Source organism: Sminthopsis crassicaudata, chromosome 2 (genome assembly GCF_048593235.1).
Source record: "Sminthopsis crassicaudata isolate SCR6 chromosome 2, ASM4859323v1, whole genome shotgun sequence".
NCBI lineage: Eukaryota > Metazoa > Chordata > Mammalia > Dasyuromorphia > Dasyuridae > Sminthopsis > Sminthopsis crassicaudata.
Window position 1 is genome coordinate 539974007 of NC_133618.1, and position 24623 is coordinate 539998629.

The window sequence follows — 24623 nt, forward strand, 5'->3', positions numbered from 1 at the left end:
AGAGCCCCAAAATAGGAATGTTTGGGGAAGAGAAATAGGATGGGGGAGGGAATGAAATCTGTTCCAGGCAGTGTGAGAACTACCAAGAGACCAAGAGAAAAATAAAATGGATGGTGACAAGTTATTTCCTTGGCTATTAGAGGTATGGGACAGCAAGAACATTGAAGTGAGAGGTAGGGAAGGAAGTTGAGTGTCTCCAATTATTAAACAATTTGAAATGTGAATGTATTATACACATTTGTGTGTATGTGATTTACAGATGTGTATAGGAATGGGTGGATGGATTCATACACATATATATGTGTGTATAGTCTTGCAAAGTCACTTTTTGCCTTAGATTTGGAATGTATTCCTGCAGGTTCCATTATAGTGCATAACTCAGATAACTCGGGTCGGGTCGTATCCTCCTCAGGCTGTCCCCTTCTCTCCAGTTTTTGGGGCATTTATGAGCACGAGGGTCCCCACAGAGCAGTTTCTTATTCCTCACTCAGCCGTGAGTTGGTTTTCATCATTTATTGTGCTTCTTTCCCTCTCACAGCCTTGTGCACGGAAGAATGTGTCCATGGCCGCTGTGTCTCCCCTGATACCTGTCACTGTGAGCCTGGCTGGGGAGGTACTGACTGTTCCAGTGGTGAGTATGTCCATGTTCCTGTGGCAGAGGGAGGGGGGAACTGCCTCTAAAGGGCTCTGCTGGTGGGAGGGAGGTGCAGGGAATCCCTGAAATGTTGGAGTCTGGAAATGACCATTGGAAGGGACCTCAGTGGTCCTCTGGTGAAAGAGAAGATACAGCCAGGGAGGGTGTCATTGAGTGTATTTTTTTGTTTCTTTGCTGAGGCAATCTGAGTTAAGTGACGTGCCCAGGGTCACACAGGAAGTCTGAGGCCAGATTTGAACTCAGGTCCTCTGACTTCAGGGCTGGGGCTCTATCCGCTGCACCACCTAGCTGCCCCTGTTCTTGTATTTTGGAACATTACTGGGCATGTAATCTGTAGTTTTGTGGTGGTTGAATGCTGGTGTACAGGTGTGTGGAATGTGGGTATTGAAGAGAGGTGCAAAAGTGAATATGTATCATAAGGAATTGTGAGCATTGTGGTTCCTTATGAAAGGAAGGGTATTTGTGGGATGGAATGCAGGGATTCAGATTTCCTTGCTCCCAAGAAGCTTCTCCAAGCATGGTTATAGAGAGTTGTGTTTTGGGGAGTTTCTCTCCTGGCCTTTGGCTCATCTTTGATCTTTGTATTTCTCTGCTATTTTGCTTTGAGTGTCTCCTTCTCCATGAGACTGAAAACAGGTGCCTGCTGCTCATGGGCTCTCACCAGAACTCTTGGAATAGTTGCCAGCTTCTTTCTTTAGAATCCAAAGTTCTTGCTCTGTATAGAAATGTTGCTGATTATAGAGAGAGTTTTGGATGTTTGAGCTGGATGATAATTTTAGAATGGAAAATTCAGAGTCTGCTGAATCAGGGAAAATTGGGAGGATGGGCTGGGCAGGTTCTCTGGTATATTGGCAGCTTTATTGGCTACACTGTCATATGTTTCTGCTAGGTCTGTCCCAAGTACCATGGCTTTGATATATCTCCCACTTTGAGTCTCTCCCTCTCTCCAATCCTTTCTATGCATAGCTGCCAAATTGATATTCCTAAAAGACATATTGAAATTCCTAAAGCATAGGTCTGTCTATGTCACTCTCTTCTTCAAAAAGTTCCAGTATTACCTTTGAGATAGATTACAAAATTCTCATTTGGCATTTAAAATCCTTCAAAAGCTGGCTCCAACTTGGCTTGCCAGACTTATTACAAAGTGCTTCCCTTCATGCATGCTATATTCCAGCCAAACCAGTGTAATAACTCATTTCCCACCTCTGTACATTTGCTTCTACCTGTTCCTTCTACCTTCAATGCCCTCCCTCCTCACATTTACCTTCTGGAATACCTAATTACTTTAAAAGCTCAGCTCAAGAACAGCCTCCTACAGTAGTGACTAGTGTTACCCCAATCCTCACTCTGCAATTACTTTATATTTACATTTTACATATTTTGCATGTTTTTCCATTTTCCATTTCTCATAAGAGAGTGTAAATCCCTTGGAGACAAGGACTCTTTTTTTTGCTTTTGTTTTCCAAGTGCCAAGAACATGTTGTTGAATTATTTCAGTCTGTCCGACTCTTTGTGACTGGGATTTTCTTGGCAGAGGTACTGCAATGCCTTGCCATTTCCTTCTCTAGATCATTTTACAGATGAGGAAACTGAGATAAATAAGATTAAATGACTTGCCCAGAATCACACAGATAGTAAGTTTCCTAGACCAGATTTGAATTTATGAAGATGAGCCTCCCTGACTTCAAGCCCAGCATTCTATACACTGTATCATCTCGCTGCCCTCTCTGATACATAGTAGATGCTTGATATGTATTTACCAATTGTCACCCTAACTTGTTTTTCTTAAAGCTTGGTCTGATTTCTGTCCCAGGAAGGAATGAGCTAGGGTGAGCATATAAGTAAACCTTACCAGCTTGGAGATTTGGGGCAGTTTTTTAAGACTGTGGATTTCTAACCTGGGGGTCTGTGAACTTAAAAGATAGAGATAGAGAAATATATAATATATGTGTGTGTGCTATATATATTATGATAACTATTTCACTGTAATCTTTTTCTTTGTATTTTATTTTATACATTTAGAAAGGGGATTCTGAGAACTCTTTAGATTTTGCCAAGCTGCCAAAAGAGTCCATGACACAGAACAGGTTAAGAACCCTGTGTTTTAGACTGAATCTACATTTTATTCACATAGGGAACCTAAGAGAGAAAAAATTCTCTACCAAAGCTGACTGATACCTCCTCCAAAACTCAGTCTTTGAAGGTTGTCTGGGAGTACTCAGAGGTTGAGACTCATCCAGGGTCCCGTAATCAATATAGATTAGTGAGTCAACAAACATTTATAAAGTAGCAACTATGTGGAAGAGGGAGCCCTAAACCCAGATCTTCCTGATTTTAAGTCTGGTTCTCTCATGATTATGCCTTTCTTGGAGATTTTACAGGAATCAGTTTGGAGATTAGTGTTAGCCCTCTTGGTCATAAACTTCCAGCCCATCTGACAATGAAGAACAGAGGACAAAATGTCAGTTTATGCTGAATAAAGAAGACAGAGGGACTGTTATTAAATTGTACTAATCTCACAAGTGGAGATAAAAGGGAAAAAAAAGTTTTTCTCTATATTGGAGATCTAGCTTTTTAAAATAATTAGAGATATTAAAACCTTGACAATGATTGAGATAGAAGCATTATTCATAACTTTTATTTCCGCACTGGGCAGGGATCCAGTATATTTCATTTATGAGTTTTCAGCTGTAAGGAGAACGTGAGCCAATTCCTAAATTAAATATGCCCTGTTAACTTTTATAAATGATACCCCAGGATTAGCTTAGAAGCTTAAGCTTTCGTTGTATTAAGATAATTGTCGCATTCCCTGTGCCCCGTATCTGTTTGACTCCCATCCCAGACTGCTTTGGAGTCTGTGCCCTGTGTCCTTCGGGCCCAGAAACATGTGTTTGCAACAGAGTGATGTCTGAAGTACTGGGATAAAGATGAGGGGGTGGTCCTTGCCCTGATTTTCCAACTGCTCCCTACCTCCCATAGTCTGTATCCCTAGGGAACTAATAATAATGATGATAACATGAATAACTAGCATTTATGTAGCACTTTAAGATTTATAAAGCCCTGTATAAATATTATCTCATTTGGTCCTCACAGCAATCCATGGAGGGAGTGATATTATTGTCACTAATTTACCTGGGGAAGCTAAGTGATTTGCCACGTGTTAAATAGCAAATGTCCCATGAGGGGTTTGAATTGAGGTCCTACTCCAGGTCCGACTGCGCCACTTAACTGGGTCATCCAATGCTTAGGGTAAAAGGTCTCCCTGGTATGTCTTACCTGGGATTCCAGAGTCTGAGTTCATCCGTACCTACCTCCAAATCTCATCTACCATGTCTCTAGCAAGTATTTATCAAGCCTCCACTTTATGCCTCTAGAGATAAGATCCTGTTTCTCATCTCCTGAGGCAGTCCATTCACCTCTTAGATTATCAGGTCATCGATGTCCAGCTGGACTGAGACCTGTGAGGTCGGGACTTAAGTGACACGCATAGGAAGCATCTCATCTGAGATGGCATTTGAGTACCCTGATTCCGGAGCCAGGACTCTTGCCATTGGCCTGAGCTGTCTCCTTTAATGTCCACATGTTTCCTTCCCTGGAGCCCAAATGAGACTGTTCAGTTTTTACCCATTACTCCTATTTGTGACTTCTATTGCTGAGTAGACAGAACAAATCCCCCTGTTGGGTAGCCTGCAAACTTTTTGTAAGTCTGTTTTAAAGGCTCCAGGCACAAGACTTTGCCCTTCATTAAAGCTACAAAAGGAATCCTGCTTGCTTTCCACAGTCTGTTTGCTTGTTGTCTGCCACTGTTCCCATGACCTCTCCTCCTTGCCTCCTGGCCTGTCTTACTAGGGTTCAATACAAAGAGAATCATCTTTTCTTGTATCATCTCTGCTTCTTCCCACTTTGTTTGGGAAGGAGTGAAGAAAAGAAGGAAAGAGGGAGAAAAAAGGAAAGAGGGAGAGGAGGGAAGAGAAGAAAGAAGGAGGGAGGGAGGAAAGAAGGAAAGGGAGAGGAGGGAAAGGAAGGAAGAGGAAAGAAATGAAGGAAAAGTAGAAAAAGAAAGAATGAGAGAAGGAAATGGGGAAGAAAGGAAAGAAGGAATGAGGGAAGGAAGAAAGAAGAAAATATTCAATAAGTTTCTTCTATGTGCTAGGCACTCTGCTAAGCACTTTATAACATTATCTTATTTCATTCTCCTAGTACCCAGAGAAGTAGGAGCTATTATGTCCCCTCTTTTACAGTTGGGAAAACTGAGGCAGACAGAGGTTAAATGATTTGGACCAAGTCTGATGCAGGATTTGAACTAAGGTGTCCCTGAGGTTGGGCCATGCACTAGACCACTTAGTTGCCTCTAGCATCCCATTATTCTTTAATCTTTTCCAGCTTCCTATTCCCTAACACTCCAATCTTCCAGGAGCCCAGGTCCTCAGTTCCTGGTGACCTTGTCTTCCTGTTTGATTCAGGGATATGTAATTGATAGAGCAGGCTTAGAAATTGATGTGCGGCATCTATTATGTTAGACACTAAATGAATTGGCTGGGCTGCTTTATAGACTTTTGTGCTAATTACTTAATTGGTGCCAAACTCTTCTGGCCTCCTCAAACGCCCAGGGGCAGATTCATATACTTAGAGACTCATAGCCTGTTAGAGCTAAAAGGAACCTTGGAGACCATCTGGTCCAAGCCCCTCATGGGCTTCCAAAAACTGGCGGGGCACAGTCCCAGGAGCCTGGACTGGGCGCACAGGGCTTAAGCCGCCACCGCTTCCCGGGAACGTGATAACAGGGTGGGATCTCCTTCCTAGATGCACTCCGGGCACAGGGCCAGTTATTAGGAGTATCTGGGTTTCATATTCAGGTTAGAAATCTAGCAAACATTGTTAAGCACGTTCTGTAAGTAAGGCTCTCTATTTGGTGCTTGGGACACTGACAGAAAAAAAAAAAAAAAAAAAGACTTTCCCCTGGGGGCTTCTGTTTTGTTGGAGATGTGCTAGTTCAGCAAACAAGTAACAAGCCTAGTGGATCTGGCTAAGGAGCTACAACTATGGCTGCAGTACTAGCTAACGTTAATATAGTAAGTAGTACTCTAGGGTTTGCAGAGCCCTTTGCATTTTATCTCATTCAATCTTTACAGCAACTCTGGGAGGGAGGGTTGTTATTATTTCCCATTTTACAGATGAGGAAACTGAGACAGACAAAGGCTCATTTATATAGTCAGTTTCTGAATCAAGATTTGAACTCAGATCTTCCTGACTTCATGAACAGCATTCTATTTGGGTTGCCACCTAGTTACCTATGGTATTCTCAAGTGGGATTAGAGAGAATAGATAGAAAGCAGGGATGAGGTGGCGGTCAGGGAGAGAAGCGACGGTACCCAGGGAAGAGGAACCAAAGAGAGAGACAGACATAGAGACAGAGAGAGACAGATAGATACACACAGAGACACAGAGAGAGAGAGAGACAGAGAGAGAAAGATACAGAGAGACAGAGACAGACAGAGAGAGCAGAGAAAGAGATAGAGACAGAGAGAAATACAGAGACAGAGAGACAGAGATAGAGAGAGGACAGAGACAGATTGAAAGACACAGAAAAACAGATACAGAATGATACAGAGAGAGAGAGAAGAGACAGAGAGGCAGACAGAGGCAAGAGACACAGAGAGAGATTCTTTTTTTTTTTTTTTTTTTTTTTGAGGCCTGAGGTTAAGGGACTTGCCCAGGGTCACACAGCTAGGAAGTGTTAAGTGTCTGAGACCGGATTTGAACTCGGGGTCCTCCCTGAATTCAGGGCTGGCTCTATCCACTGCGCCACCTAGCTGCCCTGAGATTCATTCTTGACTTGGTCCCTCTGATTAAAAAATTCCAGTGTCTTCCTATTGCCTCTGGGATAATTTGCAAATCCTGATCTCCATCACTGAAATTCATGATCTGACTTCATCCTACCTTTCCAGTCTTGTTACATGGAACTCCTCTTCACTCACTCTGTGTTCCAGCCAGACTAAAGTTCCCACTGCTCTCCAGGTGCTGATGCCTTCTTCTAGAAACAATTTTGTATACATTTAATTTTCTGTGTGTAGTGTTCTCTCCCCACTCCCGAGCACTATAAGCTCATTGAGGGCAGCTCTCATGTGTGTCTAGGAGACATTTCATAGCAGCTTGCTGTCGCTGTCACAACACCCCATTTCCCACGCTCCCCTGTGCCTGGAACACTATCTGTCTTCACTCCACCTCTGAAAATCTGGAGCTCCCTGCAAAGTTCAGTTCAAAAGCTGCCTCCTACATGAGGCCTTCCTGATCTCCCAGGGCTCTGACACTCCTGCTCACCCAAGTCATTTTGTATTTATGTTGTAGATATATTTGTTTTCCAGGCCAGAAAATAAGTTCCTTAAGGGCAGGAACAATTTCATTTTTGTCCTGTATCCCCAGCGCCTGGAACAAAGCAGGTACTTAATGAACGCTTGTTGATTGATTTAATGAAACTAGCTATGAAAATCTGGGCAAATCTTTCACTTTGAGGGACTTCTGTTCCCTCATTTAATCTTGCCTAATTGAGGGTTTAAAATAATTGGTTATCTACATTGCCTTCCCCAGTGCTTTAGAGGCCAAAGCTGAGACCAGAGAGGCCTGTGCTTTGGATGGGACCCATGACTTCCATGCCTAGATCCTCCCGGGTTGCAGTTCCCTGGGGAGCTTCGAAGTGCCCAGGCTGAGACTTCAGCACTGTGGGCCCAAGGAAGCAGGAGGGGCCGAGCTGCTGGGGACGCCCACAGTGGCTCTCTGCTGCTCTGAATGCACAAGTTGAATTGCCTGCTGTCAAGACTAAGGCAACTCCAGATGAATCACTCTGAAGCAATTACAAAGGTTCTTCCCCTTGGCCACTCTCTCCTCTCCCCTCTGCAGATCCTGAGCCCAGCCTAAGGTTGGGCCCCATCCCTGGGAGTACTGCCTTCTACCCGGCATCTGTCCCTGTCCTTGAGCTCTCCAGAATAGGAGCTCTGAAGTCTTCTCACAGGCCTGTTTATAATGAGAACCAGAACAGAAACCTGAATTGGACAGCAAATGTTTTCTTTTCTTTCTTCTCTTCCTTCCTCCCTCCCTTCTTCTTTCTCTCCTGCCTTTCCTCTTTTCCCTCCTTCCCTCCCTTCTTTCCTCCCTCTCTTCCTCCCTCCCTCCCTTCGTCCCTCTCTTCCTCCCTCCCTCTCTTCCTCCCTCCTTCCCTTCTTCCCTCTCTCCTTCCTTCCTCCTCCCCTCTCTCCCTTCCTCCCTTCCTTCTTCCCTCCCTCCCTCCTTCCCTTTCATCCTCCCTCCCTCCCTCCTCCCTTCCTTCGTCCCTTCTTCCCTCCCTCCCTTCCTTCCTTCCTGCCTGCCTGCCTTTATTCCTTTCTTCCTTTTGAAATCTGGGCAAAACAGAGTTTTTAAGTTTCCCTACACCACAGCCACCCCCACATCTCCTTCATTGTCACTCCTGTGCTCTGTCACTTCGCCATTCTCCTTATCTCTCTCTCATCTCACTCCATCTTTGCTTTGCCTCCTTTTTTGTCTTGCTCTCTGTGTGCGTCACTATCTCTTTTCCGCTTTATCTCACTCTCACTGCTCTCCCCCGTGCCTCTGTACCTGTCATTCCGTGCCTGTTCTTGTCTCTGGGTCAGTGTCTTCCACTTCTCCACCTTTCTTTGTCTTCTTCTCTTGCATGGCACAACAGAAAGAACTGTCTCCAAGGGCCTCACAAGTCTACCTCTGATGCTTCCTGCCTGGTGGTCTTGGGATTAGCTTTCCTTTGCCTCAGTTTCCTCACTGTAAAATAAATGGGCTGAATGGGACAGCAAATCTCAGAAGTTTTCTGCTCTGAGAGAGACAGACAGATAGACCGATAACCTCAGATGTCAATCAGCTTATGTTTTAATAGCGGGAGATAATTCACACATAGTAGTGGGGACTGTTGAGGGATATTTTTGTTTGGAAAGTTTCAAGGATGGTGAGTAAAAACCTAGGGGAATTCATTGACATATCTTTCTTTTCAGTAGCAATGACAGTTTGAATTGAGGATGTTTCCAGAAGGGGAAGAAGGGGAGGGTATACAAGAGGCAATGCGGGTGTTGTTGAGAACATGGCATGAAATTAAAGTGAAATGATTCACTGGGTTGACCATCATTCAGTACCAGAGGGGCAGATGTTCAAGGCTAAATGCTCACTGGTCTGGGAGGCAAAGCATGATGTCAGGGGAATGACCCTGGGCAAGTCACTTAACCTGCTTGCCTCAGTTTCCTCATCTGTAAAATGAGCTGAAGAAGGAAATGGGAAACCCCTCTAGTGTCTTTGCCAAGAAAATCCTAAATGGGGTCATGCAGAACTGGACATGAATGAAAAACAACTGAATGACAACCACAACAAAAGTAAATGGGCCTTCTCTTTATGGTGGATATCTGTATCCCTCTCTTTCACATTTCTTTCCCCAATTTTTCAGTGCTTCAGATGTTTTCTTTATCCCCTGTGGTGAGACTAGGTCACAGACATGAGTATTGGGCACTTAGCTGCAGCCACTTCCTCCCTAGCCAAGGAGGATGGGCAGGGTTGAATATGTACACTCCCATGCTTTTGGTCAGTTCTCCTGTGATTGGAGGAAGCTTAGGTGGAATGGGGAGAGAGTGTTAGCTTTGGAAGGGGGAAGACCAGAGTTCAAATCCTACCTCAGACGCGTACTTAGTGGTGGAACTCTAGAGAAGTCATTTAACATTTAAATGCCTCACATGTGGCTCCAAGATGTCTTAAGCACAGCAGCCACATCCAGGGACTGTTTGGGCAGATGGACCAATCCAGGTGAGGGTGAGCTAGGAGGAGGTCTGCCCCAGCTTGTGGAGAGTGGAAAGATGACCACAGTTTGGTGCAGTGGCCACAGAAGGGGGTGAGCCAAGTGCTGGGAGTTTCCATACACTGCAGCCTCTCTCCAAGAGTGCTCAGAGCTTGGTCGGGCACTGAAGACTCCACAGGCAGCCGCTGCATCCTGACCATTGCCTGTCATCTTGACTTTTGTCCTGCCACTAGACTTAGATGACTTAGGGAGAGAGAATAAGGCCTCTTATTATTATTCTGCCTCATTAAATCCATTTGATGTATAAGTCAAGCTGTCACCTGTGATATCCCAGTTTCTCTTCGAAAAAAATGAGGGAACAGGGGCAGCTAGTGGTGCAGTGGATGGAGCACCGGTCCTGGAGTCGGGAGGTCCTGAGTTCATGTGGCCTCGGTCACTTGACACTTGCTAACTGTGTGACCCTGGGCAAGTCATTTAACCCCGATTCCCCCAAAAGAAAAGAAAAATGCAGGATTATCACCAGCAGGCTCAATGTAAAAAGATTGTTGTGAGGTTCCACTGAGATAGCACATGTGAAATACTTTGTAAACCCTAAAGAACTCCATAAATGCCAGCCACCATCATCTTTACTTATCATTACTATGATTATTATTCATTTATGGCAAGGAAGGTATGAGTAAGAATGTCCCTCTAGTCCTTTGGATTAGGGGTGGGGGGATCACGAGGCAGATGTAGTTCCGGAGGACGGCTATTCTCTTTGCCAGTCTGGGGGTGTTGGACCTGCCCGAGTCTCCTTGTGACTGTGAAAACCAGTAACTAAGCATCTTGGTATGTGTGGCAATGGTGGCGGGCGGAGCGTGGGAGGCGTGGGGAAGGAGTCCAGGGAGAGGGGACTTCTGTCCTACTCAACATTGGCCATCTGTTCTCTGAAGATAAAAATTAATAAATAAGTGAAATGAACACAGCATTAAAAATCGACTGTGATAAAAGCCGGCATGGAGCGAGCAGGTGCCAAGTTGGAGTCACTGTACCCAGCTGGCAGCTGGTATTCACGCATCTTCCTCTTTCACTGGCACTGTGCCCACGCAGGACCCCGTGCCCCCATCAGTCGCCCACACCCCCTCCTAGCAGCACCTTCCCTGGGAAGGAAAACAAGCTGCTTCCTGCTTTCCTTCCTTTCCACACCTACTGAGCCTCAAAGAGCAGCAGGTTGTGGTGGTAAGAGTTGTGAGCTTACAACCCGAGGAATCCTGGTTCAGATCCTAGTTCTGCTGCTTCTGTCAGTATGGTTTGGGGCATGAATCTCTCTGGGTTTCAGTTTCTGATCCATAAAATGAGAGACTGGGTTTTTGTCATCGTTGAGTTGTTGTTCAGTCGTGGTCTACTTTCTGTGACCTTTTTTTTTTTTTTTTTTTTGCTGAGGCAATTGGGATTAAATGACTTGCCCAGGGTCACACAGCTAGGAAGTGTTAATGTCTGAGGGCAGATTTGAACTCAGGTCCTCCTGACTTAGGGCTGGTGCTCTATCCACTGCACCATCTAGATGCCCCCCCTTTTGGGGTTTTCTTGGCAAAGATATTAGAGAGGTTTACCATTTCCTTCTCCAACTCATTTGACAGATGAGGAAACTAAGGCAGACACAGAGTCACACAGCTAATAAGTATCTGAGGTTGGATTTGAACTCAGAAGGTTGAGTCTTCCTGACTCCAGGCCCGGCTCTCCATCCACTATTCCACCTAATTCCAGCTAGACAGGACCAGACAGCCTCTAATGTTCCTCCCAGTTCTAACTCTGTGGCCACAGGAAATGGAATGCTGCCATCTTCCTCATGCCTCCTAAAATCAAGTCCTGGCAAGAGAGGAAGTGAAGGAGGTCAAGGAAATCTTTCCTTTCTGGGGCCTGAAGGTGCTGACACTCGGGGAGGGTGGACCCCTTTCTCTAAGGGCCCTTACTCAGGATTCTCCCATCCTTGGCCTGGTCCTGGACTAGGAAGTGACCTTAGGGATTTGTTGAGATTTTACTGTCTTTCATTGCCCATCTCCTCTGTGCGTCTACGGATGCTAGTCTCTCAGGTTCCGGGAAGGAGAGAGAAGAAGGAAAGGGATGGTCACTCACTGAGCATCTAATGTGTACCAGTTTCCTTGTTAAGGGCTATGGGAGACAAAAACTGGCAGTTCCTTGCCTCCTAGCCCCCAGTCTCCCAAGATGAACAAGATACAGGAATCGATTTTAAGCAATAAACGTATAGGACTGAAAGTTTGAGGGGTCTTAGAGATCACTGGATATTTTTTATATCATTGCAGTCCCATGAAGCCTGTATACCCATAATGCTTTGAAATGCATAAAATACAACACATAGGATCACAGAGAACATGTATTAATTAAATATGGTTATGAAAACTTTTAAAAATGGACCCAGGTTAAGACTCAAAGCCAATCTCTCTCCCCATTTCCCAGATGATAAAATAAAAGTCCAGAGAATTGAAGTGAGTTGGTAGGCATTTGAACTCTAGTCTGCCAATTGAAAATTCAGTTCCCATTCCACTATATCATGCAAAGGATAATAAGAATAATATTGGTGAGAAATATTCTAAGATTAGAAGAAAGATCATTTTGGCTGTGGATGATGGGATCTTGAAGGTCGATTGGATAATAGAGATGTGAGGAGATGACATTTCAAGTGACAGAACAGAGACTCGGAGGTGGAATTGAGGGTGGCAGAGAATCATACCATTTTTTAGAAGCCCAAAAGAACTTTGAGATAACCTGATCTAAACCTTCATTTTATGAGTGTTCCAAAGATATCTGACCAGAGTGGAAGTTCTTACTTGAGGGATAGTACATAGAAATCCGGGAAGTGGGTTTGGCCAGTATTTCTATGGGTCCTTTATGTTAAGCGATGAAATTTGGTCTTGATTCTGCAAATGTAAGAAATCATTAGGGCAGCTGGATGGTGCAGTGGCTAGACCACTGACCCTGAAGTCAGGAGGATCTGAATTCAGACACTTACTAGCTATATAACCCTGGAAAAGTCACTTAATCCCAATTGCCTCACCAAAAAAAAAATAATAATAATGAGCCACTGAACGTTCACTTTGATTTTATTCTGTTTTAATTATTTGTAAGTAGGGAATTTATGTCCTTCCTGCCTCCTTACTGTCAAGTTGCTTGTGACTGTGGCTTAAGCTTTTGGGAGGAAGAATGAAGAGCTTTGGAAGGGGGGGAGTTGAGCTTCTTTATTTTCCTGAATCATGCCAGTCCTGAACATCCAGGTATATAGCATCATATAATGAAAGGTGGATGGGACCTTAGAGGCCAGGTAATTTACCCCCTTAATTTTATGTATGAGGAAACTGTGGCTCAGGAATTTTACTGACTTGCTGAAGGACACCTAGATACTAAATGTCAGAGGTGGGCATGTAGCAGGCCGTTTTGATTGAAGTCAGTGGAAGCAGCAAGAAGAGAAAAAGGTAGATTTGTGGAGCTGGGAGAATACCATTGGATGCAACTTGAGCACAGAAGATGCTTTGGCTTGGCTGTATCTGTTACTATGGACACAGGGCGATTGGGTTGAGTTGAGGAGGCAGTATCTGATGCAAATAACCTGAAGAGGGCACCAGTCTCTCCCCTCTCCCCCAAAATTGCTTATAGCCAAGCTATAAAAGCTTAAGCCTCTTCGATTTCCCATGATGAACTTTATTAGAAGCTGACTGTGCAGGCAGAAGGACAATCCAGGAGCAGAGATCTAAGGAGTTTGCCCAGGTGGCTCTCCCTGAATGTCTCTGTTCGTTAGTTTGTGTCTCTGGTGGGATGGGGAGGCCCTCTGCACTGGGCTGTACTTTAAACTGGTTGGGGATTTGGACGCACAGCACAGACCAATGATGGGGCAGTGATGACACTTTCATTTGTTTTATATCCCCGATAATACCATCTGAGTCCTTCCTCGCGCTATGGTCATTCCAGACGCTGGATATCAAGTTATAGGACCTGGACAGTGTTTCTCACCTTCCCAAGTTTCCTCCTTCTCTGGTCAACCCAGCAAGTGACTCACTTGATATAATATAATTAGATCAGAACAAACCATAAATGGCATCAATGTGTGTTCTTGGGAGGGCAGTTTTTGCCATTTCCACCTCACCACCATTGCCTCAGGGCACTAGCAGAAGAACACACGGGAAGCCTCTTGCACCGGCATCTCTTGCTGGGGTGCAGGCATTACCTGCACTGTGTTCTGGACAGCTCCAACAGCACCAGGACTCGGGGGATTTCCCCCTGGACGTGACGTTCAGTCCCTAATGAGGAAAGCCCATGGAAGTAGTAGGATGGATAATAAGCCTCAAATTGAATAATTAATGAAGTTATAAAAGTACATCTGTTCTATGGTCAGGGCAATTCAGCCCAATTAGAAGCAATTATTTCCCAGAATTATTACACTTTGCCTTTTTTAACAAACCGCTGTAGCAACAGCATAGGATCCCCAGGTTCTGCTGCCAGAGTGAGGGAGGTAATTTTGCTGAGATGGGATTACTGGATGATTGCCTGTCCCACATTGGGGTTGGAGAGAATTCAATGGAACCAGTCTTTATTAAGCACCTACTGTGTGCCAGACACTGAGCTAGAAGCAGAACATACAAAATTCAAACAGCCTCTGCCTTCAAAGAGCTTATGACCTTAAGTTTCTTTCTTGTTCTTAGTCTTGATCAGAGACTCTCCTGATGCTGCTTTTTTCTTACATATTGTCCTCCCAATTAGAGTATTAACTTCTTCAGAGCAGGGGCTGTGATTGTCCCTAGTACTTAATATATGTTAGCACACGGTAAGAGTTTGATAAGTGTTTTTTCATTCAACTCATTTCATTTAGTATTTCTTATCTGGGAATCTGGATATTATATAACATAGAGATCTGGGTTCTTGCTGTAACTTGGTTTCCAACATTCTCTGTGACCTTGAACCATTTTTTTAATTAAAAAAAAATTAATGAGGCAACTGGGGTTAAGTGACTTGCCCAGAAAGTGTTAAAAATATCTCCGGCCAGATTTGAACTCAGGTCCTCCTGACTCCAGGACTAGTGCTCTATCACTTTGCCAGCTTACTAACCTAGTTTAACCTCTCTAAGTCTCAGTTTCCTTCTCTGGCAAAGTGCAAGGTATGAGTGAGTTCCCTCCATAATTCAACTACTAAAAATGTAATGTTTTCCTTTCTTTTACAGTGAAGTCACTCAATTCCTATCCCTAAAAGAAACCATAATTCCAGAGTGGGGGACACGCATAACCCACTTTATGCAATAGACAAGTTCTCTAAAAAACGTTGAATAAATAAAATTTTATATTAAATTCATTAGGGAACTTCAAGGTTCTCATTTAGTAGTCTCTGCAGTATCCTGGGAATTGAAATAATCAGCACAATGCCCTATGCTTTGGGAATATGCACAGGGATTTCAATCCTCAGTTTTCTTGCCAAGACAAAAACCCATGTTTTTAACATTAGTATTTTCCATGATCTCTGAGGAATCAAAATTATAGTTCACCAAAAGGCAGTGGGGAGGCCTATGGCAAGTGCACATAAATAAGCCTATTACCAAAGATGAATTGTGAACCAAAAAAGGGGTGAAAATTATTAAAAGTATAAGTGACCAGAAAAAGAGGAGAGCAGGTCATGGAGCTGGAGTGAAGGATAGCACATGTTCAATCTGCATACAACATTGGTACCCACTTAATATCAAAGATATCAACAAAATGAGGGGGAGTGATGGATTGTGATATGTACTTTATTGGAAAGCAGGGAATGAGATTGTGGAGCCTTGAGATGTTAGAGTAGAAGGAATCATAAAATCGTAGATTTAGAACTGAAGTGACTCTAGAGTTTATACAGTCCACCATTTTTCAGATGTTGAACTGAGATCAAGAAATAGTAAGTGAATTGCCAGTGAGTAGGTGTCTAAAGTGGGATTTGGATTCAGGTCTTCCTGCCTTCGGGTCTAATGCTCTATCTACTATACTATGTCTTTCCATACTGCCAAGGATCATTTTGCAAAATGAATCCTTTCTTTTCTGCAGTAAGATCTTCCCCTTGTGATTGACCTTTTTGGAAATTTTGTGGTTTTGCACGTGAGGAATGATCTTAAATAGAACTGTCTTGTGCAGCCACAATAGCTGTTTCAATGCTTTTATAGAACCATGGTCCCATTGGTATGCACTGTTCCTCTACTGGTGTGTGTGTGTGTGTGTGTGTGTGTGTGTGTGTGTGTGTGTTTGTGACAATCTAACCACAATTCCTCATCCTGTGTTATTTTTCATGTCCTTCAATAAATTCTCCATGAAGGATATACTCAATATGCTAGACCCTCCTTCTGCATCTTTTAATAAAAGGGGCCCCAAAGTCTTTGTATATTATGCTAGTAAAGCTTTGGGGACCCCTATATTTTATGGGTACCAATGTAACACTAAGGCTGTCTATTTTACATCCTTCACTTTTGCTACTTGACTAGATCCCCTTTTACAGTCAGTCAATAAGCATTTATTAAGGACCTCCCATGGGCCAGGCATTATGCTGAGTGCTGGACATACAGAGAACAACAAAAAGAGCCCTTACCTTTATGGAACTCACATTCTAGTGGGGAAAGACAAAATATAGGATACCTCGAAGATATAAACAGAAGAGACGGCAGAAACTCTTAGAGGGGAAGGTATTAGCATTTGTGGGAAATAGATTTCTTGGAAAATAGTTGATTTTGAGCTGAGTCCAGAAGGAAGCTAGGAAAATTAAGAGATAGAGGAGAGGATAGAAATCATCCCAGGCATAAGGAATATTGCAAAGGCACAGAGACTGTAGATGAAGGGTCATTTTTGAAAGTGTTTTGACGCTTCTTTCTTGGAAGTTATTTTAAGTTATTTGCCTAATTTTACCTCTTATATGTCTTAACATTGATCTTTGAGTCACCTGAAATTCTTCTGAGATCATAGTGTTTTGGTGTCAAAAAGAATCATCAGGAGAATATATGGAGATAAACTTTAGCAGCAAGGGACATCTTGAGACCAATGAAAAAGAAGTATAGTTTTTAAAATGCAATCCAATCCATTCTTCTCATATTGGGTTCTAGTACTGGCTCATTATAAATCCATGGTGTCTGACAAATTGCATATCATAATCTGGAAAAAATGTTTACTTGGTTTTACCTGTATAAATAATCAAACCATTCTCTTTTAAGTGGCCATGGATCTCTTAGTAGAAGTTCTGGATCTTGAGGTAATCAATGTTCCATTATTCCAAAATGTAATTACCAGAAAGATTTTATCTTCTATAAGGGAATCTGTCTTCCATTTGGGCTTTTTCATCTTTTATGAGAATGGACACAAAACTTTTAATAAGCATATATCTTGATTGATGTTGATAACTAAAGTATCATAGAACCCAGTGATTGCCATCAATCATGATATTTTATATAATCTTACCATATGCATGATAGCATCCTGAGAGCTTTCAAGACTGTTTTGCCCTAAAAAATCACATGCTTTAATAAGTTTCTCTTGCAATAATTTGATTTGGTTGGGCTTATAGCAAGCTTTCTAAAGTTTTTTTCTCCTGTACTGCTTTTCACATTTTGTGAGACAATCCCTCTTGTAATTTTCTGACATCTTCCTCTATAATGTTTTGTAGATGTGCTGGTATTTTAGAATGATGTTGTTATGTTTTAATAGTAGCTTTTTATTTTTCAAAATACATGCAAATATAGTTTTTAACATTCACTCCTTGCAAAACCTTATGCTACAAATTTTTCTCCCTTCCTCCTCTCTTCCCCCCTTCCCTAAACAGCAAGTAACTGATATAGGTTAAACATGTGCAATTCTTCTAAACATAATTCCACATTTTTCATGCTACAAAAGAAAAATCAAATCAAAAAGGAGAAAAAAAGAAAAAGCAATCAAAAAACAACAAAAAAAGTGAAAATACTGTGTTGTGATCTACACCCAGTCCCCATACTCCTTTCTCTGGATGCAGATGGCTCTCTCCATCACAAGTTTATTGGAATTGCCTGAATCACTTCACTGTTGAAAGAGCCAAATCGATCTAAGTTGATCATCATATAATCTTGTTGCTGTGTACAATGTTCTTTTGACTCTATTCACTTCACGTAGCCCCAGTTCATATAAATCTTCTCTGAAATCATCCTACTGATCATTTCATATGGAACAATAATATTCCATTATATTCATATACCATAACTTATTCTGCCATTCCCCAACTGATGGATGATGATGATGTTTTTGATATCCATGTTTCTCTGCATGGTAGGAGAAGTAGTATATTCTGACTGCTGTATTTTTAGCACCTTTTGGCCTCCTCTTTGTGGTGATTCTTTACAATTGGTTAAATTTCTTTAAGAAAAGACACTGAATCAGTGTCTTATGCTTATCATTTTTCACAGTCTTAAGTAAATAGGTAAGGGTAGAGTTATCATAAATATGCATCATATCTTTTCACCTGTACCCTTTCTTTAAGTTTGATATTAAGATGGCAGAAAAAGGCAGGGATGTGACTGACCTCTCCCAAATTCCCCTGCAAACAACTTTTAAAATAATATCTCAAAAAGAACTCAAGTGGCAGAATCCACAAAAGGACAGAGTAAAACAATTTTTCTGGTCCAAGATAACTTTAAAAGTTAATACACCTCCCAGCAAGTCAGTAATAAGCCTTGGGGGCAAGTGAGTCAACAGCAGTAGCTTCCAGAGCTCTCTGCCCACAGATGGTAAATGGTAGGACAGCTGGTCAGAAGGAGATTACAGAGGTCCCTTTGCTGGCATGTGGTGTAGGACTTTGTTGCAGTCCCAGATCTCAATCTCAAGATGAAGAAATACAAGTATACTAGAGTTTAAAACTGAAGTGGAGCAAAACTCTGGTCACAGCTCAGAGCAGAAAAAGAATACTCGTGAACACTCACAGACCAGAACACAGGCCAGGAGAGCAGTGACCACATATCTCCTTATTGCATACCACCATGAAACCTTACAGACCTAGTTCTTAAAAAGGCAACCCAAAAAACTCCAAAGCTTGAGACAGTACCCCCCCACCCTGAAAGCAGAGCCCAACTTTATTAAAAATCAAGAAACAGGGTAGGAAACAATCAAACAACAATAAAAGAACATGAATATAAAAAGTTACTGTGGTGACGAAAAAGGTCAAAACACAAACTCTAAAGCAGACTACAAAGTCAAAATTGCTATAACCAAAACCTGAAAGAAAAATATGAACTTATTTCATGTCCAAAAAGAATTCCTGGAAGAGCTCAAAAAAGGATTTAAAAAATCAAATAAAATAGGTAGAGGAAAAATTTGAAAAAGAAATTGCAGTAATGTTAAGAAAATTATTGAGGGGAGAGGGAAACAGCCTGGTAAAGAAGGCATTACAAATATTGAGGGAAATTATACCATAATAATACCTTTGGAGCAGCTAGGTGGTATAGAGGATAGAGCATTGGTCAGGAGGACCTGAGTTCAATTCCAGCCTCAGATATGTACTAGCCATGGGACTCTGGGCAAGTCAATTAATTCTGATTGCCCCCCCCAAAAAAATCCAAACAAAAACAATCTCCTTCCCCAAAACCAACCAAAAAAGCCAACCTTCAAAAAAAAACAAAAACAAAAACAAAAACAAACAAACAAACAAAAAAAAACAGAATAGTTCAAATGATAAGAGACCCAAAAATCCATTGAAGACAGTTTCTCCTTAAAGAGCAGATTTTACCACCTAGAAAAACAAGTATAAAAATCCACTGAAGGAAAAAATTCCTTAAAAGGTAAATTGGCCAAATGGAAAAGGAGGTACATTGAAGGAAATAATTCCTTAAAATTAGAGTTGGATAAATGGAAATTAATGACTCCATGAAACCAAGAAACAATAAAGCAAAATCAAAAGGATAAAAAAAAATTTAATGTGAAATATCTCATTGGGAAAATGACTGATTTGGAAAATAAATCAGGGAGAGGTAATTTAAGAATTATTGGACTACTTGAAAGCCATGATTTTTAAAAAGAGCCTAGATGTCATCTTTCAAGAAATAGTCAAAGAAAACTGTCCAGATGTTCTAGAACCAAAAAGTAAAATAGAATTTGAAAGTATTCACCAATCACCTCCTGAAAGAGATTCCAAAATGACAACTCCCAGGAATATTATAGCCGAATTCCAGGACTCCCAGTTGAAGGAGCAGCTAGAAAGAAACAATTTTAAGTGTTGTGGAGCCACAATCAGGATAGCACAAGATTTATTAATCATTTACATAGAGGATTGGAAGATTTGGAATATGATATTCTGAAGGGCAAAAAAGCTAGGATGACAATCAAGAATTTCCTACCTAGCAAAACTGAGTATAATCCTTCAGGAGAAAACAGTGGATATTTAATTAAATAGAGAGGTTTTAAGCATTCCTAATGAAAAGGCCAGAAGTGAATAGAAAAATTTACTTTTAAATATAAATATAAACAGGAAAAAGAAACCATAAGGGATTCAATAAAGTTAAATTGTTTACATTCCTACATGGGAAGATGATAACTGTAGCTCATAAAAACTTTCTCATTATTATGGCAGTTAGAAGGAGTATATATAGACAAAGGGCATGGAGATCAGTTTAATACAAAGATTGTCCATTACCTGTCTTTTAAAAGAAAAGATTTATGGTTAACAAGCTTGAATTTCCTAAATTGTCAAGTTTGGGATTTTTCATTCTTTAATACCAAACTAATTAATACTCATGTCAAAAATGTTCAATTTGTTTTTGTCATCTTCTGTTCAATTATCTACCTTGAAATCATCAAGGATTAATGGAGATGTTACCATGGTTTAGGGGATTTGTAAATAACTTTGCAAATCTTAAAGTACAATATAAATACTAGTTATGATTTACTTGTCAAATTTTTCATAGATTTTCATTAACTTTCCCAGCAGATGCTAGTATATAGAATGTGATTGTTTGTTTCTTCTCTTGTCTCTACTGATCATGAAGACTGTAAGACAAGACAGCCATTTTTCTTATTAAATAATATTTCTTAATAAGGATGTCAGCTCCTTTCTTCACCTTTTCTAGGACAATTTTGAGGCTTGATTTTATTGCTACTTCTTCACATTTTTGGTTTCATTTAAAGTGAGAACATCAGTGCATAAGCAGTTCAATTGCTGTGGTAGAGTATTAACTTGGGCATTGGACACAGATTGCACATTTAGAATACCAAACATTAAATTAAATCTTTTAGGTAGTTTAATTAAAAACAAACAAACAAACAAATGCTGTGATTCTTAGCACCCGGTGACTGTTTCTCTTGCTCTGTTATCATAATGTAGACCTGGGGGTCATTTTATGTTTTAATCTGTTTTGTGGGTTGCGATGGCCCAAAAAATTATCACCCAGTGACCAATGTTCTGGTGATAAGTCTCTGCTTGCTTAGGTAGGCTGGCACTTAGCTAGCGAACAGCCTGAAATCAGTGCCAGCAACAATAATGTTATTGAATTCATGACACCTGGTTTATATGAGTGTCTGTTGTACTAAAGGAAATAGAGAAGTATAAGATTAGTTTGTATTCTTAATAAGTTTAAGTGGAGCTGAGTGGGCTGAGCTGGGCTCCAAGAAGGTCTAGCTAGGTGCAAGTTTCACATCCTGGCTGTGTGACCTTGGATAAGTCACTTAATTTCTCAGTGCCTCAGGCATTAAGTTGCATTCATAGAAGGAAATTCAGTACCCACAATCCCAGGGCTGCCTGCAATGATGGAATAACAGGTCCAGTGTTTTTTTAAGAGTCATCATCAATTCATTGTTAATAATTTAGCTATTCTCAGTAAGACAGTGATCCAAGACAATTTCAAAGGACTCATGATGAAAAGTTCGATCCACCTTCAGAGAAAAAATTAATGGCATTTGATTGCAGATGAAAGCATACTGTTTTTCACTTTCCTTGCTTTTCATATTTTTAAAATTTTTGGTCTGTGTCTTCTTTTATAACATGACTAATATGGAAATATATCTTGCATGACTGCACATTTATAACATATCCAATCCTTTACTATCCAGGGAGGGGACAGGTGAGAAAGGGAACTGAGCATGTTTTTTTTTAACTGATTGTTTACAATTATCTTCACACATAATTGGGGGGAAAATTTTTTTTCTAAAAAAATCATCAGCAACAAACCATTTTTGCACATTTAGATTCAAAAGTACTATGAAATCTCCCCAAATGACATGAAATTGATGGTGGGGGTAGCGAGGTGGAGCAGTGGATAAAGTACCAGTCAGGAAGACCTGAGTTCAAATTTGCCCTCAGACACTTAACACTTCCTAGCTATGTGGTGCTGGGCAAGTCACTTAACCCCAATTGCCTCAACAACAACAACAACAACAACAAAATAAAAAAAAATCCCATGAGATTTAGTCATTGTCCCCTAGTCAGGAGAGGTTGTGCCATTTTCTTTGGAACAGACAATTTTACTTCAGCAGTTTGAATTTTGGAGAATCATTATTGAAAAAAAATCTTCAAGATGATCTATTTTAGTGGTTCTCAAAATGTGGTCTCAGAATCCCTGAGGGATCCCTAAGATTCTTTCAGGGAGTCCCTGAGGTCAAAACTATTTTTATAGTCATAGTAAGATCTTATTTGCTTCTCAAAACATTCCTCCCTTTCCCAACTACATATCTGTGTAAGGCTAAGACCCCCAAAAGGTATGTCTTGTTTTTGTACCTTGCGTCCATCAGTTTACTAACAGGAACTGGATAGCATGCTTTGCTGGAATCACAGATGGCCATTGGACTGATCTGAGCTCCTTCAGCTCTCAGTTATTTGTTTTTACAGTGTTGTTATTACCATATAAATTCTCCTCCTGGTTCTGCTCATTTTATCCTTCAGTAGCTTAGACAAGTCTTAAAAGTGGTTCATTTTTGCATTATTGATGTTATAGTTATTATAAATTGGTCTGTCCCGCTCATTTCACTCTACATCATCATGTCACCACAGACAAGTAACTTGTTCTCCCTGCATCTAATTTCTTCTATAAAATCTGAGAATTGGACTAGGAAGAGCTTCTTAAATTTTTTCATGTCATGGATCCTTTGGGCAGTCTGGTGACGTCTATAAACTTCTTCTCAAAATAATGTTTTTAAATGTATGAAAAGAAAATACATAGGACAAAGAAGACCAATTACATTGGTATATAATTATTTAAAAATTTAAAAAATGAATAGACCCCAGATTAGGACTTGAAACATTCCCTTTGCTGCCTCTGTGAGGGGGAGGAGATTAAGAGCAGTAGGCTCCAGACAGATTTTACTTTGATTTCCTACTCTTTCCCTTCTTCCTCTCCAGCTAATTTGGGTTCTGAATAAAAGCTTAAACTCATCTGGTCTAGATCATTCCACTTCTGAATATCAACAAAGGGATAATTTTAGCATTCTTGTCCTGCCCTGCTCTGGCAAGCAGGCAGAAGACAGTGAAAAAGGCTTTGGGTTCAAATCAGTGATATATAATGACTGATACATAATGACTGATACTAAATTTGGAGTTAGAGGAACAGACTCAGCTTCCTTAGTTTGAATCCAGCCTCAAATATTTACCAACTATGTGACCCTGGGAAAGTCACTTAACTCTATTTGCCTCAGTTTCCTCATACGTAAAATGAGCAAGAGAAAGAAATGGCAAACCACCCTTTGGTTTGAAAACCCTAAATGGAGTCATGAAGAGTTGGATATCAGAGAGAAAACTATGGAGACTGAAGGTGGATCAAAACATGGCATGTCCACCTTTTGTTATTATTATTTGTTTGCTTTTTTTCTTTGTCATCTTTTTTTTCCCTTTTGATCTAATTTTTCTCACACAGCATGACAAATATGGAAATATGTTTAGAAGAATTGCACATTTAACCTATATCAGATGCTGTCTTGGGGAGGGTAGAGGGGGGGAGGGAAGGAGAAAAATTTGGAACACAAGGTTTTGCAGAGGTGAATGTGGCTAAAAACTATCTTTGCATGTATTTGGAAAAATGAAATTCTATTTTTAAAAAAGTTGGATATAACTGAAAACAACTGAACAACAATGACTTGGGCTCAGTGGAGCCTGATAAGAACCTAATGGGAGAAATGCTTAGAATTAGGATGGTTATCTGACCATAACTCAGGTTAGGGGAAAGACCAAGCAGAGAGATCACAAAAACATAGATTTAGAGTAGAAGTGACCTTAGAGGCCAAACAGTCCATGCTTTTCATTTTACAAATGAGGACACTAATGTCCAAGGAAGTTAAATAATTTGTCCAAGATTAACCAGACAGGAAGCCTTAAATCTCTGAATCCAAATCCCCTGTTCTTTTCACTGTCCCTGCGGGCCAGGCCTGTCACTGGAGCATTTGGACTAACAGGATTTCAAATGTTTCCTAGATGACTGCCCAGGAGGTAAGATAAATGGGGCTGAGGAGTATGTGTAATTAATGGGAGGGGGCACTTTGGGTTGGAACCAGCAAAGACACCTTATCCCTTGCTTCTTAAGGATGGATTCCTGGGGCAGACACTAACCCGGCAGCTTTCCTCATGCTGCCTTGTTTCTCTTGCTCTGGCTGGAAGGGCTTCCTTCTAACATGGTTATCCGATGCTGTTCCCTGGAGTGATGGAAGGTTACAGCACAAAGGGGCGGGGGCAGCGTGTTATAAAATGAAGGGGTTCTGCTCAGAGCACAGGCTTCAAATTTACTTTTACCATCTTCCAATAAATTTCCCAGGCTAGTCTCCTCATCCATCATCTGGTATTAGCTTCCCAGCCTGGTGGAGTTGGGCCACTCTAGAAAGAATCTGTGATAGACCAGCCTTTGACGAACTCTATTGCTTCCTCCTGCTTCAAGACAAACCCCTAAATCCAGACCCTCTGCTCTCCCCTCCTAGTAAATCTAAGTAGTTTAAAATAACTCCTCCCGACCTTGAGACTAGTTCCAACTTTCTGCCATACATCAGCCTCGGGCGAATTGTTATTAAGGTTTCTTAGCTCCAACTGAAAAGCCACCACCTTAAATCAACGGGCTGGCGAAGGAAAGGAAGGTAAAGGATGGAAAGGGGAACCTGGAGACGTCAGTGGAGGCCGTGCGGGGTAATGGAAGGAGGCTGGGGCTGGAAGTCACATCACCTCATTCCAAGTCCTAGCTTG

At 41.3% G+C, this 24623-nt stretch overlaps 1 protein-coding gene across 7 annotated transcripts in view; it reads left to right on the forward strand.

The window, feature by feature from the left end:
* MEGF11 (multiple EGF like domains 11) overlaps positions 1-24623 on the forward strand; it is a 433182-nt gene that overhangs the window by 215955 nt on the left and 192604 nt on the right. For all 7 annotated transcript variants that reach the window (XM_074294763.1, XM_074294764.1, XM_074294766.1 and 4 more), the window contains exon 5: positions 539-631. In XM_074294763.1, coding sequence (XP_074150864.1) covers positions 539-631 — 93 coding nt within the window. The remainder of the gene's footprint in view (positions 1-538; positions 632-24623) is intronic.